A 21,085-nucleotide genomic window follows, 5' to 3' on the forward strand; every position below is an offset into this window, starting at 1 on the left:
CACAAGGAGATCCTACATTTTAAAATGGGAAAGATTCTCCAAATGGTGTCTCCAAAGACAATAAGGATCCCTTTCTAGCAGATGTCCTGGTAGTCTTATCTTATGTGTGCGAAGTTATCAAGGCAGGTCTTTCATATTCTTCAGTGAAAGTCCACCTATCTGCAGTCTCTGCCTGTTTTCCCTTAGACCCTCCTTTACTCTCCAGGCTAGATGTTAAATTGTTCCTGAAAGGGTCTTGCACATCAGGCCACCGAGGAAGCCCATTCCACCGCCCTGGGACCTAAAGTTTATCCTAGAAAAACTCACACTGGCCCCATTCGAACCAGCCAGTTCTGCAACATTTCAAATGTGCACATGGAAAACAATCCTGCTGGTAGCTCTCACCTCAGCTAGAAGGGTATCAGAATTACAGGCAGTCATGGCCTGTCCCCCCTACACTATCTTCCACAAAAACAGAGTGACCCTGCACACTAACTCTTCTTTCATGCTGAAAGTGGTCAGTGAGCTATCATTAAATCAGTCCATCCACCTGCCCACCTTCTTTCCCTCTCCCACCAATGACAGTGAAAGAATACTCCATTCCCTGGATGTGCACAGACAGCTAAGATTTTATTTGGACAAGACTAAGTCCATAAGGAAATCTAATCAAGTCTTTGTATGTGTTCATCCCAGGACCCTGGGCAAGGCAGTCTCCAAACAAACCATCTCCTGTTGGATCGGGAAAACTATCTGCTTCTGCTACTCCTACCATGACAAGGACTTACTTTCAGGGAGTAAGAGCACATTGTAGTAGGGCCGTAGCATCCTCCAAAGCCTTCTTCAAAGCCCTGGGCAGGAGGCAGCCACTTGGTCCACTATACACACCTTTACCAGACACTGCAAATTGGATCACATCTCCGGAAAAGAGCAGGTTTTGCAAGGGCAGTCCTGCAGGGATTTCTGGAATCCGCTACGTCTATCTCAACCCTTCCTCCTTCCTAAGCTGTGGTACTCTTCCACACTAAGAGTACTGCAACATGGGAATAGAAGGACATAGAATAGGTGTAAAATCTTACCTTTACTATAGATGTCCTTCTCTTCCATGTTGCAGTATTCCATTCCTCCCACCTCTCCCCCTGAATTCCTTTTCACCTGTCTGTGTAGCACCCTGGAACACCACGTAGACTATGGTCACTCTCTGCAGCAATGGCACTTCGCACTTCTGGAGGACATCATTTGGCTGTACCTAGCACACTGTCCGACTAGGCAGTTAGTTCTGTGGTATGTGTGTGCAGACGTCACATTCAAGGCTCCAAGTTTATGGCCCTGCGTGGGACGTCCCACGCACCAACAGCAGCCACACTTAAGCTTTGGTATAGGAGCCAACTTTCGAATCGCCTGAGGCAGAGAATCCCACACTAAGAATACTGCAACATGGAAGAGAAGGACGTCTGTGGTTATGGTAAGATTTTACACAACTATACTTTTCTGCTTGTAACAGCTCATGTGTCTGTACATCTCAGTATTCTAACCATATTTACTGCTGTCTCCATAAAATGGCTTCAGATTTTAGTAAAGGTATGTGATACCGAAAGATCTGTTTGTACTCTTCACAGAGGCCAAGAACATTTGTTCATGATGGCCGTTCTTGTCCAGTTTTGAGCAAGTAGTTTTCTATTAATATGGACACACTCTGTGACTGGGATTCAGTAGCCAGTATGCATCACTTACGTACTTTACATTCAAATCCTACTCACTCATCCACCTCTTATTTATTCTGTTACATTCATTCAACCTTTTCTGAACTTATCATAAACTTATACTTTCCGTAATTTTTTTTCCTTTAATCAAAATGTTACAATATGGACTGCCTCTAAGTGTGTGTGTTGTGTGTGTGTGTTTGCGCACACGCGCGTGTGTGTAAGGCTAAATCCTTTAGTTCTTGGGCACCCACATTTATGCACAATTTTCTTCAGTCTTTGCTCTACACGCCATCATGCCTACTTCCCCTGACTAGATTTTTTGTTCAATTCTCCATTAATAGATTTCTGTTTTTAAAGTTAAACATTTTTTTCTCATAGCTCATTTGCTTTCTTGTAGTCCTTTTCTTTAGCTTTGAAAAAACAAGAGGATGGGGAAAGTTTTCTCCTCTGCTATCCTTTTCTGGATAAAGTGTAGACATGAAAGCATTTTTCCCCATGAGATCTGAGGACTGAACCATTAAAATCTGAAAGCTGTTGAATAATCGGCCACAGGTTTCAGACAGCTCATGTTTTCCCAAATGCAGTTTGCCACAGATAATTTCTACTTCTTGGCAAATAGTACCTAGAGAAAGGGTTTTTAGAAGTAACAAAATCTGTCCCTTCATTCCAGAGATGGAGTGATTATGTTCAGGATGCATTGCAAAATGTGTTTCTACTTGTCTTGGAGTAATACCTAACAAAGCTCTGGTTTATTTCCAGGATTAATTTGCCTTGTCCGAGAGGCTGGTGGGGAATTCCGATATGCGGCCCTTGCAGCTGTGATACTAGCAAAGGGTTTGATCCAGACTGTAACAAGACCACTGGGGAATGTCGATGTAAGGTGAGTAGACAGTCCTTTGGGCTGTTACGTTTTTCTGTAAAATCAAAAAGAAACCAGCTCAAAAAGGCAGAGACTATAAAAAATATTTTCATTATTGTTTACAAGTGCAGGCTTGCTCTGTGTGTGTAAGAATGATTTTTTTCCTTATTGATGTGTTTTTGTAACCTTAAAGGACAGCTGCCATAGTCTTCCTCTATTCTGCATTTAAATTAGTTACATGCCTATGTAACCACTGAACACTTTTCTTTATGTATCTTCATCCAGGCAAGTCTTTCAGTTGCCATTCATTTTTTTCACTAATATTTTTTCCAAGTAGCCTTTACACAGTTCTTTATTTTCACACTGAACCACGGAGTGAGCCTATAGTCAGTCACAACCATGAAAAATACAGAATATTTCAAGCACCTAAATTATAAAGTCTTATTTTGATCACGTGAAGTTGGTGAACATGTGAAGTTTATTAACCCCCTTTTTTTGAAGTGGAGATAATTATGTATAAAAATGGTAAATGTATGAAAGGTTCATGATCTCCAAACTGAAAGATTTTGTAGGCCCTGGGACTCATGGCAAAGACCTTTCATTGTGCTTTATCAGATATGTGTGTGTGACTAGATTAAGCAATCATAACCCTTTTGCAAAGACTTACTGAAGAAGATGCGCAAAACAGGTTAGTGAACACTGGTACTTGTAGATGATGGCCTTTCCAGACAAGGGAAGGTCACATGAGTTTAAAATCCTATATACAACAAAATAGGGACCAGCACAAAGGTAAACCTTCACTGTCACAGCAATATCAAGTGCAAAAAATTCCATTGTAAGGAAACATTTGATAGCAGCTTCAATACAACAAAACTTCTTTAATAAAACACAAAGCTTTCGGGCATGCATCCTTCCTCAGTGTGAACACTGGAATTTTTTTGTGTTTAAAAACCTATATATCAGGTCTAGAAATGACAACGTATCACCACATTTTTGACTGTCAATTTTTACAGTAAAGTCCTGTTTTAATTATATTGGCATCCTAATTTCAGGAGAGCACTCTTTATTCCAGTCTGGTGCTTACTACCTTATTATTTTTAGCTACATTTGAGTCATTTTGACCCATAAAATATGTGTATTGATGCATGAGCATACTGGGTGAGTGTCCTGACCTTACAAAGGTCTGGTTAGCATGTATGTGTTGCGTACAAGAACTTTTTTTCCTGTGGAATTTGCTGTTGAAAGCCACAATGTGATACTAATGTGATTAAAATCATTTTCTGTACATTTCTCCAATTGTATTAGAATATTTAACTTAAATCTGTTTCCCCTTCCTTGGTTTACCATTATTGGGTAGTAATGATTTACAGATCACTGAACATTATATCTGAAGTAGTTAACTTAATTTTATCTGCAACCTGTGGGTATATGGATCCATATCGGATCCGAGCCGGCAAACTTTTTTTTCCAGCATTTGCTCCAAGCTCCGAGCTCCTCCCATTACCCTTAATGTACACCACCATCTCCTATCTTCCCTCAAATCTCGTTTGCCGCACCATAGTAAGCATCGTGAACTCCTTTGCCCTGAGCTTCAGGGATAAGTAAGTAAGTTCATTCTGTTTTTGTGTGCAAGTGGTAGTTAGTTTTCCCTTCCTCCCCTCTTTAGTGTATGCTGTTCATCGGTATGGCTTCAAAAAAAAAAAAAAAGTTTTTTTTATTGTTGAAATTAGTTCTAGGCCCACTTCTCTTCAGCGTGAGTTAGTGTGTATGTTATCTTTAGGGAGTGGTGATTAGTGTTAGACTATGGCTGATCAGCCTAAGTCGGTTTTCAAAAAATGCACAAAGTGTGGCCATAAGCTCTCACCAGCTGATGGTCACACTCTGTGTGTAATATGTTTGGGAGTGCCCCATTTATCAACAAAGTGTTCAATCTGTGCAGGCTTTAACCCGAGGGCCTTCAGGGACAGGAAGGCCAAGTTAGTTGCCAAGGGTCTTCTCCCTGCCTCCATGCTGGATACTGCCACGGCCTTGGTCTCAGGTACTCCCGCCCAACCACCCACGCAGACAGGGACTCAAACTCCCACTTGTTCTGGTGTTGGGGGAGACAAAGATAAAGAAAAAGCAAGAGAGAGAGAAAAAGATAAGGACAGAAAAAGGCACAAGGAGGATAGAGAGAGGAAGAGGGATAGGCCTCACAAGAGGTCCCCGGACAGGGAATCTTTCCCTACTCCACCATCCAAGACTTTGAGGCCAGCTTCTCCGTTTCTCGCCGGAGCCGTTGGAGTCTTCTGATCCTAGGCATTCCTCACCCTTACAGCGCAGACCAGCCAGATCAGAGTTGGTAGCCTCTTCGCGATCGATTCAGAGCCTATCGGATTTGGACATGGACAGGATGATGCGGATATTCATTCAGACACAGATACAGATGGGAGTCTTGCCAGGCCCCTCTCCCTTTGGAGGGGGGACCTCCATGCCCTCCCCCCCCCATCTCTCCTTCCCCGATCTGTGCGGCTGCTTCAGGGTTCTTGGATCCGAGACTCTTTGGAGCTGGTAGCTCGGCGCCGACGGTTCCACCAACCTCAACTCTGGCTGTTAACTTGAGTTCCTCGGATCCTGCCAATTTGGATGCGAGCAACTCTTGGAGGTGTGGACAGGGAGTCGGACCCCAGGGAATGGATCCTTCTTCGGCTCCGACCTTTTCAGATCTGAACCGTTCCCTTGGACCTCAGGCTACCCTCGCTTCGACTCAGATCCCTACTTCGGACCCGGGGAGAGCTTTTTCCTTGCTGGGTGCCAAGGAGGTATGCTCTCCTTTGGCGTTCAGAGTGGTGGAGGGGGTTCTCTGTCAGGGATTGAGATCTCAGCCCATTTCCTTGGATTCCATCCAGACTCCACTGGATTTGGCAACGACTCCCTTCATCCTCTCTCAGAGACAGCCCGTGCCAGAGGAGCCCCAGGCTCTTCCCCTTGAGGAACCCCCCGTGGCTCACAAGTCCTCTTCAGAGAGTCCCACTGAAGAGGGCCCCCCCGTAAGTGCAAGTGCAAAAGGAGGCATTTGGACTCCCCTGAGTCCCTCACTATGAACATGGATTTAGATGAAGGAGAAGGTTCCCCCAGGTCACCTCCCGAAGATGTCTCCTTTGGAGACATCATGGAGATCCTCCGCCAGAGGGGAGGTTGGTCAGCCCCAAAACCTTCTACGGATGAGTCCATGTTCCTGGAGGCCTTTGGCATGGGCCCATCTTCTTCCTGGGTGTCCCCGCCAGTGGACCCCTTGGTGGAACTTATCACCACATGGGCATGGAAGGAGCCTGACACAGTAGAGCCCATCCCCAAACGACCTGACAAGATTCTTTCTCCTCCCACCGACAGACAACCTTGGTCTAAAGGAGCCCCCGTTGATGCTATGGTGGTCGCAGCAGCCACCAAGAAGGAACTGGCACAGGAGAATCCCTCAGCCCATGCTCCGGACAAGAGGTTCAGGTCGGTGGATAGGTTTGGGAAGCACGTTTATTCGTCAGCGACCTTTGCCATCCATGCACTGAACTATTTGGCACATGTGATACGGCTGCAGCGGGACCATGTTTCGGAATTCGCTGAGTCTCCCCTAGAGTCCTTTTCGCAGCAGGACAAACAACTGTTCTCTGCAAAAATGTCGACTCTGAAGTCGGTATCAAACACGTCCATGCATCTCTTTTCCCACGCCACAGAAGGAGCAGCTAGGGTGGCTGGGACAGGCGTAGCCATGAGGCATCACGCCTGGCTCAGGTTGTGTCAGTTTGTGGACCCTTTCAAGGTGTCTTTTACTAATGCTCCCTATGACGGTTCCTCCCTTTTCGGGAAGACAGTACGTGACACTCTTGTGCAGAGCAAGAAAGACGGGAAGACTTTGTCTGCCATCGGGATCCACTTCCCTAACCTTCAGCGGTCCTTTTCTAGGAACCAAAGTGGGAAAAAGAAGATGTGGTTCCAGAAATCACAGTTTTTTTGGGAGTTTCAGGAAACTCTTCCCCCAGAGGCAGAGGGAGACTGGATCAACACCAACCCAGAGGTAGAGGGGGTCCCAGGAACTTCGGGTCTAGGGAACCTTTTTCTGACAGGCCCACTCAGCAGCCCTGAGGGGTTGCCCGACTGTCGTACTCTGGGGCAGTCGGGGGGAGATTATCATTACACCCAGTGGCATGGGAGTCCATAACTGCAGATCGTTGGGTGCTACAAATAATATCCAGAGGCTACACTATCCCATTTCTTGCCCCGCCAAGTGCTACATGACGCCTCCTGGATGTTCCACCCACTCACAGGGAGGCCGCAGCTCTAGAGGTTTCAAAGCTGCTTCACAAATGAGCCATCGAACCGGCCCCCCTCGACCAGTCCAGATTAGATGTTTACTCCAGGTTCTTTTTAGTGCCAAAAAAGACGGGGGACCTCACACCCATTTTGGACCTGTCAACCTTGAACCTGTCTGTTGCCAAACAAAAGTTCCGGATGGTCACCCTACAGTCCATTCTACCTTATCTCAGAGAGTGCGACTGGATGTGCTCGTTAGACCTCCAGGATGCTTACTACCATATCAAGGTCCACAGAAGCTCCAGGGGGTTTCTTCGCTTCCAACTTGGAGCCAGTCACTTCCCGTTCAGAGCTCTACCCTTTGATCTCACCACAGCCCCCAAGGTGTTCACCAAGGTAATGGCCATAGTAGCAGCTCATCTGCGGCTTCAGGGAATTCAGGTATTTCCTTACCTGGACGACTGGCTCTTTGCTGCGTCCACCAAGCGTCTTCTGTGTCTGGCCCGAGACTACTTTCTCCTTTTGGCAGATCGGCTGGGGATTACAGTCAATGTCCACAAATCCCTTTTGCAACCAGTACAAGTTCTAGACTTCATCTGGGCTTGGCTAGACACTTTGCAGCTAAAAGTTTTCTTAACATCTGACAGGATCTCACACCTCAGATACCACAAAGCTCTAATCGTGAACTTCAAATGTCCAAAGGCGAGCGATGTGCTTCGGGCCCTGGGCTCCATGGCTGCCTCTGTTTCTATTCTCCCTTGCACACACCTCCATATGCGGGTCCTTCAATGGACTCTAGCTGTCCAATGGTCTTGGCTAGACCTGCCCATGGATTTTCCGATAAGGATCAGTCATACCTGCAGGACGTCTCTCCTTTGGTGGCTCCTTTACTTGAGGTTGCAGCGGGATGCCCTTTTGTGTCTTCTCCAGCCCAAGCCACAGTGACCACGGACACCTCCCAACTCGGGTGGGGGGGGGGGGCATTGTTTGGGAAGGATAGTCCAAGGCACGTGGTTCCAGATAGAGACCAAGTTGCACATAAATGTTCTAGAGATGAGGGCAGTGCTTTTAGCATTGAAAGCCTTCCACACTGTCCTTCCTCTGGGTACGATTGCAATTCAGTCAGACAGCATGTCGGTTGTCTGATATATCAACAAGCAGGGGGGAACCAGATCTTATCCTCTGTGTCACGAGGCCATGACAGTGTGGGAGTGGGAGATTTCCACTGGTCGGTTTCTGATTGCAACGCACATCCCGGGATGCTCCAGCATTTTAGCGGACAGATTGAGTCGGGCTATTCTGATGCTGTACGAGTGGTCTCTGAAACAGTCAGTAGCGGAGGAGATATTCCTTGCTGTGATCTCTTCGTATCTCCTTCCAACGCGAAGTGCAGCGAGTTATTCGCTCTGATTCCCTCACCAGGGGATGCCCCCAGAGACGCTCTAGTCCATGTTTGGCCCTCCGGGTTACTGTATGCTTACCCACTGTTACCACTCATTCCAAAGTTTCTTCAGAAAGCCTGTCGACTGAGGTACATAGTGATCCTCATTGCCCCATTCTGGCCTCATCAAGTTTGGTTCCCCTTCCTTTGTTTTCACCTTCTAGTGCCTCCGTGGATTCTGGATCCCTGTCCGGATCTAATCTCTCATTCTTCGAGTGCTTACCCTCCCAATCTGGACAGTCTAAAGCTGACAGCTTGGCTGCTCCAGTTCCCTTGATTGCCAGGACTCCCGGTATTTCATCTCCTGTAAAATCAATACTTGTGGCTTCTCTTAAAGATTCCTCTAGGAAGGTCTGTCACAGTAAATGGAGATGTTTCTCTATCTGGGCATCTCAGAGAAACCTGGATCCTTTTACAGCCCCTGTTCCAGCAGTATTGGAATTCTTAACTAGTATTTTTCAGCAAGGAGCTAGCTTCTCCACGGTGAAAGTACAGCTGGCAGCCATTTCTAATTTTCATGCAGGTGAGAATAAGACTGCAATCGCCTCTTTGTGGCTATGTAAAGCCTTCTTAAAAGGCACCTTCCTTCTGCGCCCTCCCATCAAAGATTCAGTTCCTCATTGGGATCTCACTTTGGTACTTAAGACATTAGTATCTCCTCCTTTTGAACCTGCTGCAGCAATGGATCTAAAGTTTTTGTCTTGGAAGACAGCCTTCTTAGTGGCTATTACGTCGGCTAGGAGGGTCTCTGAGCTGCAGGCTTTGTCTGCCGTGCCTCTTTATTTGGTCTTCCATAAGGACAGGGTCTCTCTCCGTTCAAATCCTTCTTTTTTACCCAAAGTGGCATCTCAGTCAAACATAAACCAAACAATTAATCTTCCTGTTTTCTTTCCAAATTTTCAGAACAAAGGGGAATATAAACTTCATTTGTTAGATGTTCATAGACAACTTCATTTCTACCTTCATAGAACACAACCCTTCCATAAGTCCGATCAATTATTTGTCTCATTTTCCAAACCTCGTTTGGGCAAGGCCATTTCCAAGGTTTTTTTAGCCAGATGGATCACTCTTTGCATTCTACACATTTACAAAGCCAATCAGGTTATCTCGTCCTGGTCTGATAAAAGCTCACTCTACAGGTCCATGGCGACTTCTGCTGCTTTTTGGTCTAAGGTTCCTTTGGATGACATTTGTGCAGCAGCAACTTGGGCAAATTCTCGTACTTTCATCTCCCATTGCAAGTTAGATCTGATTTCCAGAGGGAGAGCATCCTTTGGCTCTGCGGTGCTCAAGAATATCCTTCCATGAGGGCCTCCCAGGATTTGTTGAGTAGCTGGGGACTCTGTCCCACAAGTTGCAGATAAAATTAAGTTAACTACTTCAGATAAAGAAGTTATGTACTCACCATAACGTTCCATCTGAGTAGTTATATTTAATTTTTCTGCAACCTTCCCACCCTCCGTCCCCTTGACCTTTTCATGTGAATAAACATGTTAGGTTATTTAGTTGAGTTGCTAATATGTATAGTTGCAGCAAACTATCTGAGAGAACATAGGAGATGGTGGTGTATTATGGGTAGGGGGAGGAGCTCGGAGCTTGGAGCAGATGCTAGAATAAAAGTTGCCGGCTCGGATTCGATATGGATCCGTATACCCACAGGTTGCAGAAAAATGAAGTATAACTACTCAGATGGAACATTATAGTGAGGACATAACTTCTTTTTTCATCACATGGTATGCATTCTGTGCCATTGCTTTTCTGTAGTAATCTGTTTAGGTGTATGACTTCTTGCTGTGGTTCTTCTGGATGAAAGAAGGTAATTCTATATGAGATTAGATTATATTAAATTGTCTTTCCATATGCTTTACCTTTCAGGAAAATTATTATAGGTTGCAAGACAGTGACACCTGCTACCCATGTGACTGTTTCCCTACTGGTTCAAAAGCTCGCATCTGCAATGCACAGACAGGCCAGTGCCCATGCAAGGCTGGAGTGATTGGACGGCAGTGCAACCTTTGTGACAGTCCCTTTGCTGAGGTTACGAGCAGCGGTTGTCAAGGTATATTGATAAACTTCTAGGTTACTGAGGATGGAGATAGAAAAATGTGCATGTGTTGGTCCTGTTGGTCCTGCAGTTTAACTGGCATGATAGTCTCACTTTAACTGTGTTTGCCTGTTACTCTGGAAACTGGCTTGGCAGATGTAAGTGAGCATGCAGCAAATCTCAAACCAACTACTGCTTTAAGGGAAAAGGCAGACTTGAATGTCAGATCTGTGTTGCTTGCATTATTAGAGGAGTAAATTTACTGGTGGAAGGAAAGCAAAACAATCTGTTTTGACATGTGTCGTATTGGGTCTTCCCATGACATCATAATGTTCCTATTTTTATGTACAGAAGCCATTGTTCCTGTGCATTTTGGCCGCCATTACTGGTGGTCAGTTGGCTGATTTTAGAGGCAGATATCTGTCATTCACCAGTTTATAGTCTATGTTAATGTTTAGCCAAATATTGTAAATGTCTCTGCTTGCTACCTGAATCAGAGAATGGTTTGATATAGGGATGTACAGTTTGGCCCAGATCCACATTAATATCGAAACAATTCAGCCACACAGAAAAGTAGCATTGTAAAATGCAGTATAAATTCCTGTACTGAAAAACTTAGCAGTCATAAAGGAAAATTTTAAGGTCATTATTATCATTCACATTGGTTGAGATCTAGTATCAAAAATGAAAGGACAAGAGTTTGGATTGGTTTTCACAGCTCTGTTTACTGCTGAGCAGTAGTCAGAAAGTTAAAAAAAAAAAAGCTTTATCAGTGTTTACTTCAGCAGTATAGAAAGAATTCCCTGTACCAGTCGATAGACATCAGGTTTGGGTGCTGCTGTATTTTGTTGCAGGATCAAGCCCATTGACTGTACACATATATGCTTGCTGACTGGGCTGTAATTAACTGAATCTGTGCTTGTAGAGTACGAAAGGTGATGCTGCCTTGTTCAGGAGCTGGCAATTCTGCCATGGTGCTTCTACATAACTGTGACAGATTTTCTCTTCACCTGATGCTTTGTGTTTGCTTTGCTCCCTTCACTGGAAGAACATCAGTGAAAATGAGATATGTAAAGTGGACCCTTATTCTGTGGAAGAGCAGTAATAGAGCATCATAATTTGCATCTCGGGCTTTCTTTTTAAACTCTTGGCATTTTTTTGTGAGGTACATTCTGAGAATCGTATTACTCCTACTGTGAGGTACAGATACAGTATGTCATTTTCTTTGAAGTAATAGACCATTAACATGCATTTAATAAACTCAAAGATTTCATGCAAGACTTCATTATTAATTCTACTTTTGTCCACCATGAGGAGCTACTTTTTTTTTTTTTTGCTGCATGGTATGAAATAGCTAAGTGATTGTAGTTTGTGAATTGTGTTCTGCCTTTTTTGTTAAGAGCTGCAATGTTCGCTAGAAGCTAACCTGCCATAGGTACTCAGAACAACTTTAAATATTAAAATAAGAGCTTTTCTTTTCTTGACAGTAACAAGTATACACAACTTCTGCCTCAGCAGATGTTTTGATTTTGAACTGTCAGGCCAATATGAAAAGACCATAGAGCCCATGAGAAGCTGCTGAGATTGCAGATGTTTATATATGACCTGCCAGTAGTGAGTTCATAGGTTTATACAAGGCTAGCAATGATTAGGGCCCTTAAAAGCCTAGCCATGCAACCCAAATGTGACCCACAAATTTGATTTGTAGGGGGCGATTTACTGACTGCGTCTGGCCATCAGAGGCACAAGAGACGGACCAGGGGTGAATTTCTGATTATCCATCCATTGGTCCAAGTTGCAAGTAAATAAGGATAGGGAGAAACTCTGCTTCACATGGATGGGGAGCCAGTTCCAGAGAATGGGGATTCTCTTAGAAACATCAGTCTCCAACATGTCCTGTTTATGTTGCAAGTAAAATTTGGTTCTTTTAATCAAGTAGTTTTAATGCAAAAGATTCATGAAAACAGGGTCCAGGGGCATCTTATATGCCAGGCAAAGATCACCTCTCAGAAGTCTGTATGATACCAAGAAAGAGAGAGAGCTTTGAGGCAATCAGTGTAGGGCATTGTGTTTTACTCCTTGTATTCTTTTTGTAAGGAACTTTTGTGGACATTCCATTTGTTGCATGTGTCTAGTCAGGAACATATTGAAGGGGGCATTATATTCTTTGATGGGCCTGATGAGGGCCGAGTACAGTGGTATGATGACCTGTCTGGCTTAGATGCCATGCCCTTGCTTATAAGTTCAACAGCATAGAAGGATTTTCTTACTACCTTGGACAAATGTTGGTTGAAGACTAGGTTTCTATGTACATGAGTTCCCTGATCCCTGACTAGTGAATCAACATTTAAGAGTTTTTTATTGATGACATAGTTACCTGGGGTGACAGACTTCCCATAAGGTACTATATTGCATTTTCTTAGTATTAAGTTTTAAACCGTGGCTTTGGCACCAAGAGTTTGTCTGTATTAAACCTTCCTGAAGGGTATTCTCATCATGCGGGGATGCACTGACTGCTTCCAGTTTGCAGTCATATGCAACCTTGGTTAGCCAAAGGCCTTTGACATTGGCTTTGACATCTGAGAAGTAGATGCGAAAGAGGAGTGGGCCTAACACAAAGCCATGGGTAACTCCACTGGTGATGGTCTTCTTTGTGTAGGTGGCCTAACCAATTCTAACCCCTTGGGGTCCTATTAGTGAGCCAGCTAGCTTAGCTATTCATTGCGTTATACAGGGGTTTATACCTAGTTTTACAAATTTGTTGACAATGCCCGAGTGGAGTGTTGTATCATATGCCTTATCCAGTTCTAGGTAGGCATTATGTACTGTTTTCCTTTCATCCATTACTTTACTGATCTTTTCAAAGAAGTCTACCAGATTCAGTAAACATGACCTTCCTTTGACACAGCCAAAATGAGAAGGATCCAGTGTCTGAGGGTCTCCTATGTCTTTGTTGATAATTTCCATGATAACTCTTCCCATGATTTTGCAAATAAGACTAGTCAGACTTAATGGGTCTGTAGTTTCCATTTTTTGTTGATGGTTCTCCCTTATGAAGGGGGGTGACCATTGCAGTCCTACATTCATGTGGCACAAAGCTTGTTTTAAGACATTAGTCATGTGATGACTCCAGGGGCCCTGATAAGTTCTGTTTTAGACTATTCAGGGGACATCCTGGGATGTTTTCAGGCCCATTAAGGCTGTGCTCCTGGCTGTAGTGAGTATAGCCAGTACATTCTCCCTAGTTAGAGTTAAAGGGGTTATGTTTGAGGGTATTATTAGGGGGATGGTGGGGGGAGGTAAAGTTGGAACTAAATGTTTCCACTAACATCTTCACTGTATCTCCAGGTTCGGTGAATGTCACACCATTAACCACCAGTTCAGCACATTGCTATGTGATGCTCTTGAGGTTTCAGAAAACTGTAGAAGGAGTTATGGGTATCTTTCACCTGGAGGATAGCTAAACCTCAAAGTTGGCTTTGCTTGACCTAATTTGCCCTATTAATTGCCTATTTACTTTGATGAGAGTTTTTATCTTTCATGGGAAATACCTTCCTGATTTGCCATAATTTCTTCCTTTTGTTCTATATCCTGTTTAATTTGAGTTGTCTCCATAGCATTTTGTTTCTTGGGCCATTTCTGGGCTTACTCCTGGTAGGTACAGCAGCCTCTCTTCAGCCATTGACATGGCTATACAGAGTTTCTAAGCAATTCAGCATAGGCTGGCTTGTTTTGGGGTTTGGAGATGGCATTGAATTTTGAGAAACTATCACATAATAATGGGTTATTTGCCTTAGAATAGTTCCTGTTACTGGTTTTAATGGGATTACAGAGTTTTTGATTTCAAAGGCGACAGATTTGTGGTCAGACCTTACCAGGGAAGATGAGATATGGGGGGGTGCAGAATTCTCCCATATTTGTCAGCATGCAGTCCAGTATATTGGAGCCTCTAGTGTGCATAGTCACTCTTTGATCAAGGGTGTTTATATTTATGAAGTCCTTGATTCTCTGTGCCTGTAGATTTGAGGCTGTGTAGGATTCCCAATCTATAGAGGAGTAAATAAAGTCGCCCATGAGTAGGGTGGTAGGTTGGATGGTAAGTGCCTCCAGTAGGTCCAGGTATATGTTTTTGAGCTTTCTGGCACATGGAGGGTGACGTATAGCTGGCTAGGATGTGGTACAATATTTTGTCTAAGGTGATCTGCATGTGGAGGAACTCCAGCATGTCGTCCTGTTTGACCACCATAGAGGTGTGCTTTGTATTGATGTATATTGAGTCACCTTCACCTTTAGCCCTTGTCTGTGCAACTACTGGTCTAAAAATGTGGTAGGCACTGAAACCTTGCAGTGCTGGGGTACTCGCTGATTCTTTAAAACATGTAACAGTAACTGCACAGATATCTGTATTCTCGAGTGTGAGGAGGACTTGGTTTGAGTGTAGATTTTATTTAGGCTCCTGGCATTGAGCAGTAACACCTTGAGGTTCAGTTAAGTTGATTTTGCTATTTCTGTAGGTTTGTCAATTTGGCATTGCTTAAAAAAGGTACTTTGGGGGTGGATAAATTTTTAGCCAGTATTCAAAAGCTTAGAGGCGAAAGGTGCAGACCATCCTTGGCAAAGCAGCATGGTCTGTTGACCATGTCCTCCCAAGTTGGTAAATACTATATCCCTTTAAAATGACACTAGAAAGACAGACAGCTTTTGAAATCGGTCCTTATTTGATCATATTGTGGCATCATCCTTGGTGATGGTAATATGCTGCTCAGTGTTAGGCTCATACCAGCCTGAGACACATAGTCTGAAAGCTCCATAATGTTTCTTTTCATGTAGTCCAGGAAAATACATTTCAGGTGATTTACACCTACATGGACTGTGATGGAATCATACTGGTACCTGTGGTGAAATGACTTGAGTACATATGTGGTTTGGTGGATCCTGCCTCCATATAAGCAAATAATTGTTATCTTCTTGTTCAGCCTGGTGACAGGGGCATCACTATATCTTATAGTGGAGTTCCCTATGGTGAGCGTCCTCTTGGGAAGTGTGTTTGCTTGCCTTGGGGCTTAGTGTTTGGGACTCTACTGAGAGTGACAGTATGTGTGGTGGTAGGCGATTTTCTCTGTGTGCCTTTGGACTTGGTGGGGCATAACGTTGACATCAGGAGTTCTAGGTGATCTTTGTTGTTTAGGAAGATTTTGTGTGTGTTTGCGTGTGTGTGTGTGTGTGTGTGTGAAGTAGGTGTTGTTTGTGTGGTTTCGACAACCTGATGTGGACTTGCATCGAGAGTTTAGCTTCCGGTATTATTGTGTAAGTACTTCTCTCACATACTGTGTCTGATTCTTTAAGAATTAAGTGGTTGCTAGTAAACATGAGACAATTGCTACATTGTCTTAAGATGCCCATGTCCACCAAGGTGGCTAGAGAAATTAGGAAATTGCATATGCATAATGTCCATTCCTTTGATTTGTGAGCTACAAGGGGTGGCGTATTGGGGTTAAAAGGCTCTTAAGGGTGCTTTGTTTGTGCAGACTAATAAGGATGCTTTATTGGGGCAGAATATGCTAAACAAAACTAAATCCTACTAACTTTAATGTTTACACAGTACTGAATTCTACTAAATCTGTAGGTATTGCCACTCGATGTCCAACTAGCTGCTCTAAGCTTGTTGGCACACAAGGTAGAGCAGTTAATGCAAATGCTGATTTGTAGGTTACAGTTTAATGGACTGATCTACAAAAAAAAATAGATTTCTAGGTGTTTGCTACTGTACAGGGCACTGCTAACCCACACAAACATGTAAAATTTATACCAGCACAGAAAAAACAGAAAACTAAATAACGAGCTCTCTGGCTAATGACCTGGCTACACTATGAGTCCTTTTCTGTATTTCCCAACTCAGATAAACCTGTCAAACACCTCCTGCAATAACATGAATAAAACCCAGTCATCCTGATGTAAAAAAAAACAGTAGAAGAGACCCATGTGTGCAGTGCTTACACAAACCACTTAAATAGCTAGCAGGAAATCCCTCACTGAAGGTAATTTCAAGACAGTAGCAGTTAAAGGAAGAGCAATGTTTTTACAAAAAAGTCAGTGAAATGCACAAACAAAAGCAGGAAAAAAAAGCGATCACTCAAAATAATAAGTGCAGTTTAGCAATCAAAGGTAGTTAACTTTGCCTGGATGGCATTGTATGCAAGTAAAATGCTTCTGGAATGCAGGGTAAAACTACAAACTTTGCTGAGCTCCAGCAATATGAGCAGGCAACAATATTTAATAAAGGTTTACTCGAAAATAGTACTGGTTTGCTGGGTGGGCACGGGGGGGTATCATGGATCAGTGGAAAATAATGGGTGGGAAGAGTACATAAATAGCTTGTACAACAGTCAATAGCAATGAAAGGGGAGGGACGGACTTTGAAAATCCAGTAATCATAAGGAGCAGAGGGAAGAGACACAGCCTTATAAAACAACAGCAGCAGAAGGTTGGGAAATTTTCAAGGAACAAGCAGGCTAGCAGTCAAATAAAGACAATATTGGAGCTCTTTCAGAAACTTTAGCTTGATGCGTTAGTGGGGAATGGGGCAGACACAGAATGCAAGCAGGTAAATAATGATAAGCAGAATATAAAAGCACAAAATGGAGCAGAGACACTTCTCTCACTATTGAACTTCTGCTACAGTTTAATGCAACAGGCTATGCAGAAATTTACCAGTAACACTGTTTATGGAAAAAATGCAGTAATAAATGATTAAGGGACAATTTCTAGTAGTAGTACACAGTTCTGCCACAACTGTGAATTTAACTACAAGACTTTGCCCCAGTGGCTTTTAAAATATGAACAAATAGCCTTTACAAGTAATTCTACTTGTGGAAATAGAAGTTCAGAATAAGGCAGAAACACAATCTTCCCACAACTTTTAATTAAAATACATGACCAAGATCCCAGAATGAAGTAAAAAATACAATCAGATTGAACAGAGCAGAAAAGTAACAACTAGTATCATCACATAGGTCACTGTAAGTGCACTTAAGTATTTAAGCAGCATTGAAATAATTAAAATAATTTAATTCTATTTCCTTTTTGATGAAAAGCTAGTTACTCAAAGTTCCACACCTCTCTAAGTCTTGGATAAAAAACACTGAGTGGGGGTTCATTTTTTTCTGTAAATGAGGCTGATATGCTATTGTTGCTCCTTTTGTCTGATATATTTGTTGCTTCCACTACAACTGCTACATCTAGTAAATCTGCAACATTCTGCCTAGTGTTCAGTTTGCAAAGCTTTCTAGTGATGTCAGCAAGTTACCAAAATGAAAGAACTGATATGAACATAGTACAGCAGCAGATATTTTATTGATACTGGTGTTTTTCAACATGCTTATAATAAGAAGAGGTCCTCCACATCCACCTATCGAATTAGTGTTTGTTCATTGCAGGGATTGCTGTTGAGTATTGTTCTTGAGAATTAGCCAAAGGCAAACATCTGCCCTTCTGGTCTAACTTCCAGAGTTTTGTGGACATCCCGCTGAGATATGAGATCATTCTCTGCCCAGGCATCAGTCTGAAATTTTATCAGCAATGGGCTGTGGTAGATATTGTGAGGAGGCCATTTGTTTGGGCTCTGTCTAGAAGATATTTTCTTTGAGGAGACTTTGAATGTTATGAGGGAGCATTTTAAACAGGGCACGAAGGAGTTCTTGGAGTCTAGGAAGTGTTACTTAGATGTACAGGGCATAAAGGGACTGGAGCATCAGGTTGGGCATGGAGGAATTGGTGCCAAGGTGGTGCCCTGTTTTTCCATTACTGTAAGGATGCCTTTGAGTTGGCATCCCTGGGGCCTGACTTGCAGCCATTTGTCCCTAAAATTCAGACATATTTTACTAGATTCAAGTGGATTACGAATAAGTGTATAAGAAGCCGGTGGTGAAATAGGCAAAGAGGCTGGAATTTACTGGAGAAAACTACAAAATAAACCAAGGTATAGGGAGCAAATAACTACAGAAAAAAGTTAATAGGATGCGATGATGCCCAACGAAGTTTGAACTGTACGAGACCACCTTTCCTATCAGGGATTGCTATTGGAGAATAGACAAAGAGAAAGGGTAGTGAAATCCTAAGGGAAAGACCTGCTCTGGTAGAGTTTTTAGTTGAATCTAGAACAAAAGCTGCTGTTTAAAAAGAGAGCATGTACAATATTGCATGATAATTTTAAGATTCAATTAGTGGAGGTTAGAAAAGATTAGGAAGAGAGACTGTTACAACAGTTTACAAGGGAACAATGGGGTGGCATCTATGTGGCTCTTGAGAATGCAACAACGTTCAGAAGGTTTAGAATTTTTGCTTGGAAGTGTTTGCATAGGCATTTTTGTACCACAAGCAGACCTCAATTATTTTCTTTCCTGATGTAGACAGTAAATGTTGGAGGTGAGATGAGAAAGAATGAGGTAACTGGGAACATGTGTTTTGGGAGTGTAATGAGTTTTTAGATTTAAAAAAAAATCCCTACAGAGTACTCTGTTAGAAATATTGGGGGAGCACATGGCGCTAACTTAGGAAATTAATCTTTTGAGTTTGGACACAGGATTTAAACTGCCTAGACATAGTAAAGCATTATTAAGTTTAAAGTCTGTTGGCTTCCAAACAAAGCAATCACTAGAAAATGGAAATCAAAATTTAAATCAACTGTATATGTATAGTGTTGAATATTGTAAAAGATGTGCGTCTGAATTTTAGGGGTGTTTTGGTTACATTGGATGATTTCCACCTTCATATCCACAAGGATTACAACCATATCTAAGATTCAAGTTGGGCTAGTACCACTATCAGTCAGGCAGTTCTCTACATTTTGACTTTTCCATACCTTGAGGGTATTTGCAAACTGTCCCGCCCTAGTGTTCATATATCTGAGGACATGGCATGCATATTTACCATTACCTTTATGATCAATATTAGCACCTATCACAGAGGGCATTTAAAGGTCACTGAAACTCACTGTGTACTATTTGGCTTGTCTAGGCTTCTTCCCGAGCCTCTCAAATTCAAGCATAGTTTAAGAGATTTTCTTGGAGAGTTATTTTGAGCGCAAAGGCCAACTTTATCTTCCTAAAGACAGCATTCAGATGGAAAGCTTATTATGTGGATCAGACACAGAAATCTCAGATGTCATGTAGGGGTTCATGAGGAAAATTCAGTAGTACCTCGAGAAACTTTGGTTTCCATGCCTCTGCACCAGGTAATTCCTGAGATGCCCTCCATTAGAAGAATACTGCTCTTAAAGCGTCCAGCAAGTAGACTACAACTACTACTTACTACTGTTGCTATTCTCATTTAGGAGCTGCATTCAGAACTCCACTCGCTGCTTAGTTATTGAACTCCTCCTGCCTTCATTATCCCTTTCCACTTGAATTATATATTTCTGCTTGTGCTATGTATATTAATTAGCTGTAACTGTATGTCTCTAAAAAAAAAAACTTCAAATCAGGTAATCCTAAACCACCTTGTTCTACTGGAAGGATTAACTTGTGTTACTTAACTTTTGCATTCTTCCCCTCTTATTATCCGCAACATTTCCTCTGGTTGATTAAATATGCCTGACCTGTATATAAAACTAAAGGGACTAAAACAGTTTCACTGCTTCTATCTTATTATCTATATCCATAAACAAGACCTTCTGGTTTCTCCATTTTTGTATTATCTTTTGTTCAGTCTCTTCCCCCATATTCTTAGCTGCCATAAGAGAAGGCTTTTTAATCCATACTCCTAAGTGCTTCATCTTAGTGTATCCCTGTAAGTATATGTATTGCTGAACCAGTGCATGTGTGGGTACATAATTTATGGCTATAGCCTTAGTTTTATCTTCATTAATTTTATTTCCCAGAAAGACTTGAAACGGTCTCAAAATGTTCTACGACACTATGTCCTTTTCTGGATTTATCAGGTACAAAATAATATCAAATGTAAGTAAAGCCAGCCTTTCTTGATTGACATACTAATTATGTCCTTAAATTTATGAGCCCTTTATTTTCTTTGGCAGTGGCTCTAAATATAATGCAAATAACACAGGAGATAGAGGATACCCCTGTCTGGTTCCTCTGCTTAAACAGAACTTATCAGAGAGGAACCCTCCCACTTTAGTTCTTGCCTCTGATCCTTCATATATCCTCCTAGTTAACCTTAGTGTTGTATCAGGGATTGCAAATTCTTTCATTGCCCTGCTCATAAAATCCTAGCATGCTCTGTTGAAGCTTTCTCTGCATCAAGACTCACCAACAACAGCAATATTTCCTTAGCTTCTTTGTCCCTCTGGATCATCATTGCTCTATTAATGTTGTCAAATGTTTGCATCCCCTGCACAAAACAGACCAATCTATATCTGTCAATTATAGCAACACCTTTGCCATTATTTTACCTACTATAGATATAAACACTTTATAATCTTGGTTTAAAATTGAAATGGGTCTATATGAAGCTGTGTCTGATGGGTCTTTACTGTCTTTAGTCTTTGGTATTACAGCCACCACAACTTTCTTCCAAGATGTTGGTGCTTCCCTCCTTTTAAAATACTCTTACACAAAGTCTTCCAGATCTTTCAGTTTTTTCCATCCTACATGCTCATTTCTTTCCAAATGTGTCTGCTGCAGCATTGCTGTTTACACTCCATATTTCTTAATATAATTCAGTACTCTTACCTTTTTGTCTATGCCTTTAATGCCATTTACACGCCAAAATAATGTGGACAGCATAGACTTTTTGATAAGTTATTGGTCCCAACT

The 21,085-nt window shown here is 42.5% G+C and overlaps 1 protein-coding gene across 1 annotated transcript in view; it reads left to right on the top strand.

Annotated features, from left to right (window-relative positions):
* The window catches only part of CELSR1 (cadherin EGF LAG seven-pass G-type receptor 1), a 2,549,932-nt gene that overhangs the window by 2,061,875 nt on the left and 466,972 nt on the right, over positions 1-21,085 (top strand). The window contains exons 14-15 of the mRNA XM_044088384.1: positions 2,442-2,562; positions 10,145-10,328. Of these exons, the coding sequence (XP_043944319.1) occupies positions 2,442-2,562; positions 10,145-10,328 (305 nt within the window). The remainder of the gene's footprint in view (positions 1-2,441; positions 2,563-10,144; positions 10,329-21,085) is intronic.

This window comes from Protopterus annectens, chromosome 11.part0 (assembly GCF_019279795.1).
Source record: "Protopterus annectens isolate FY-2018-M chromosome 11.part0, PAN1.0, whole genome shotgun sequence".
In the NCBI taxonomy this organism is placed as follows: Eukaryota; Metazoa; Chordata; order Ceratodontiformes; family Protopteridae; genus Protopterus; species Protopterus annectens.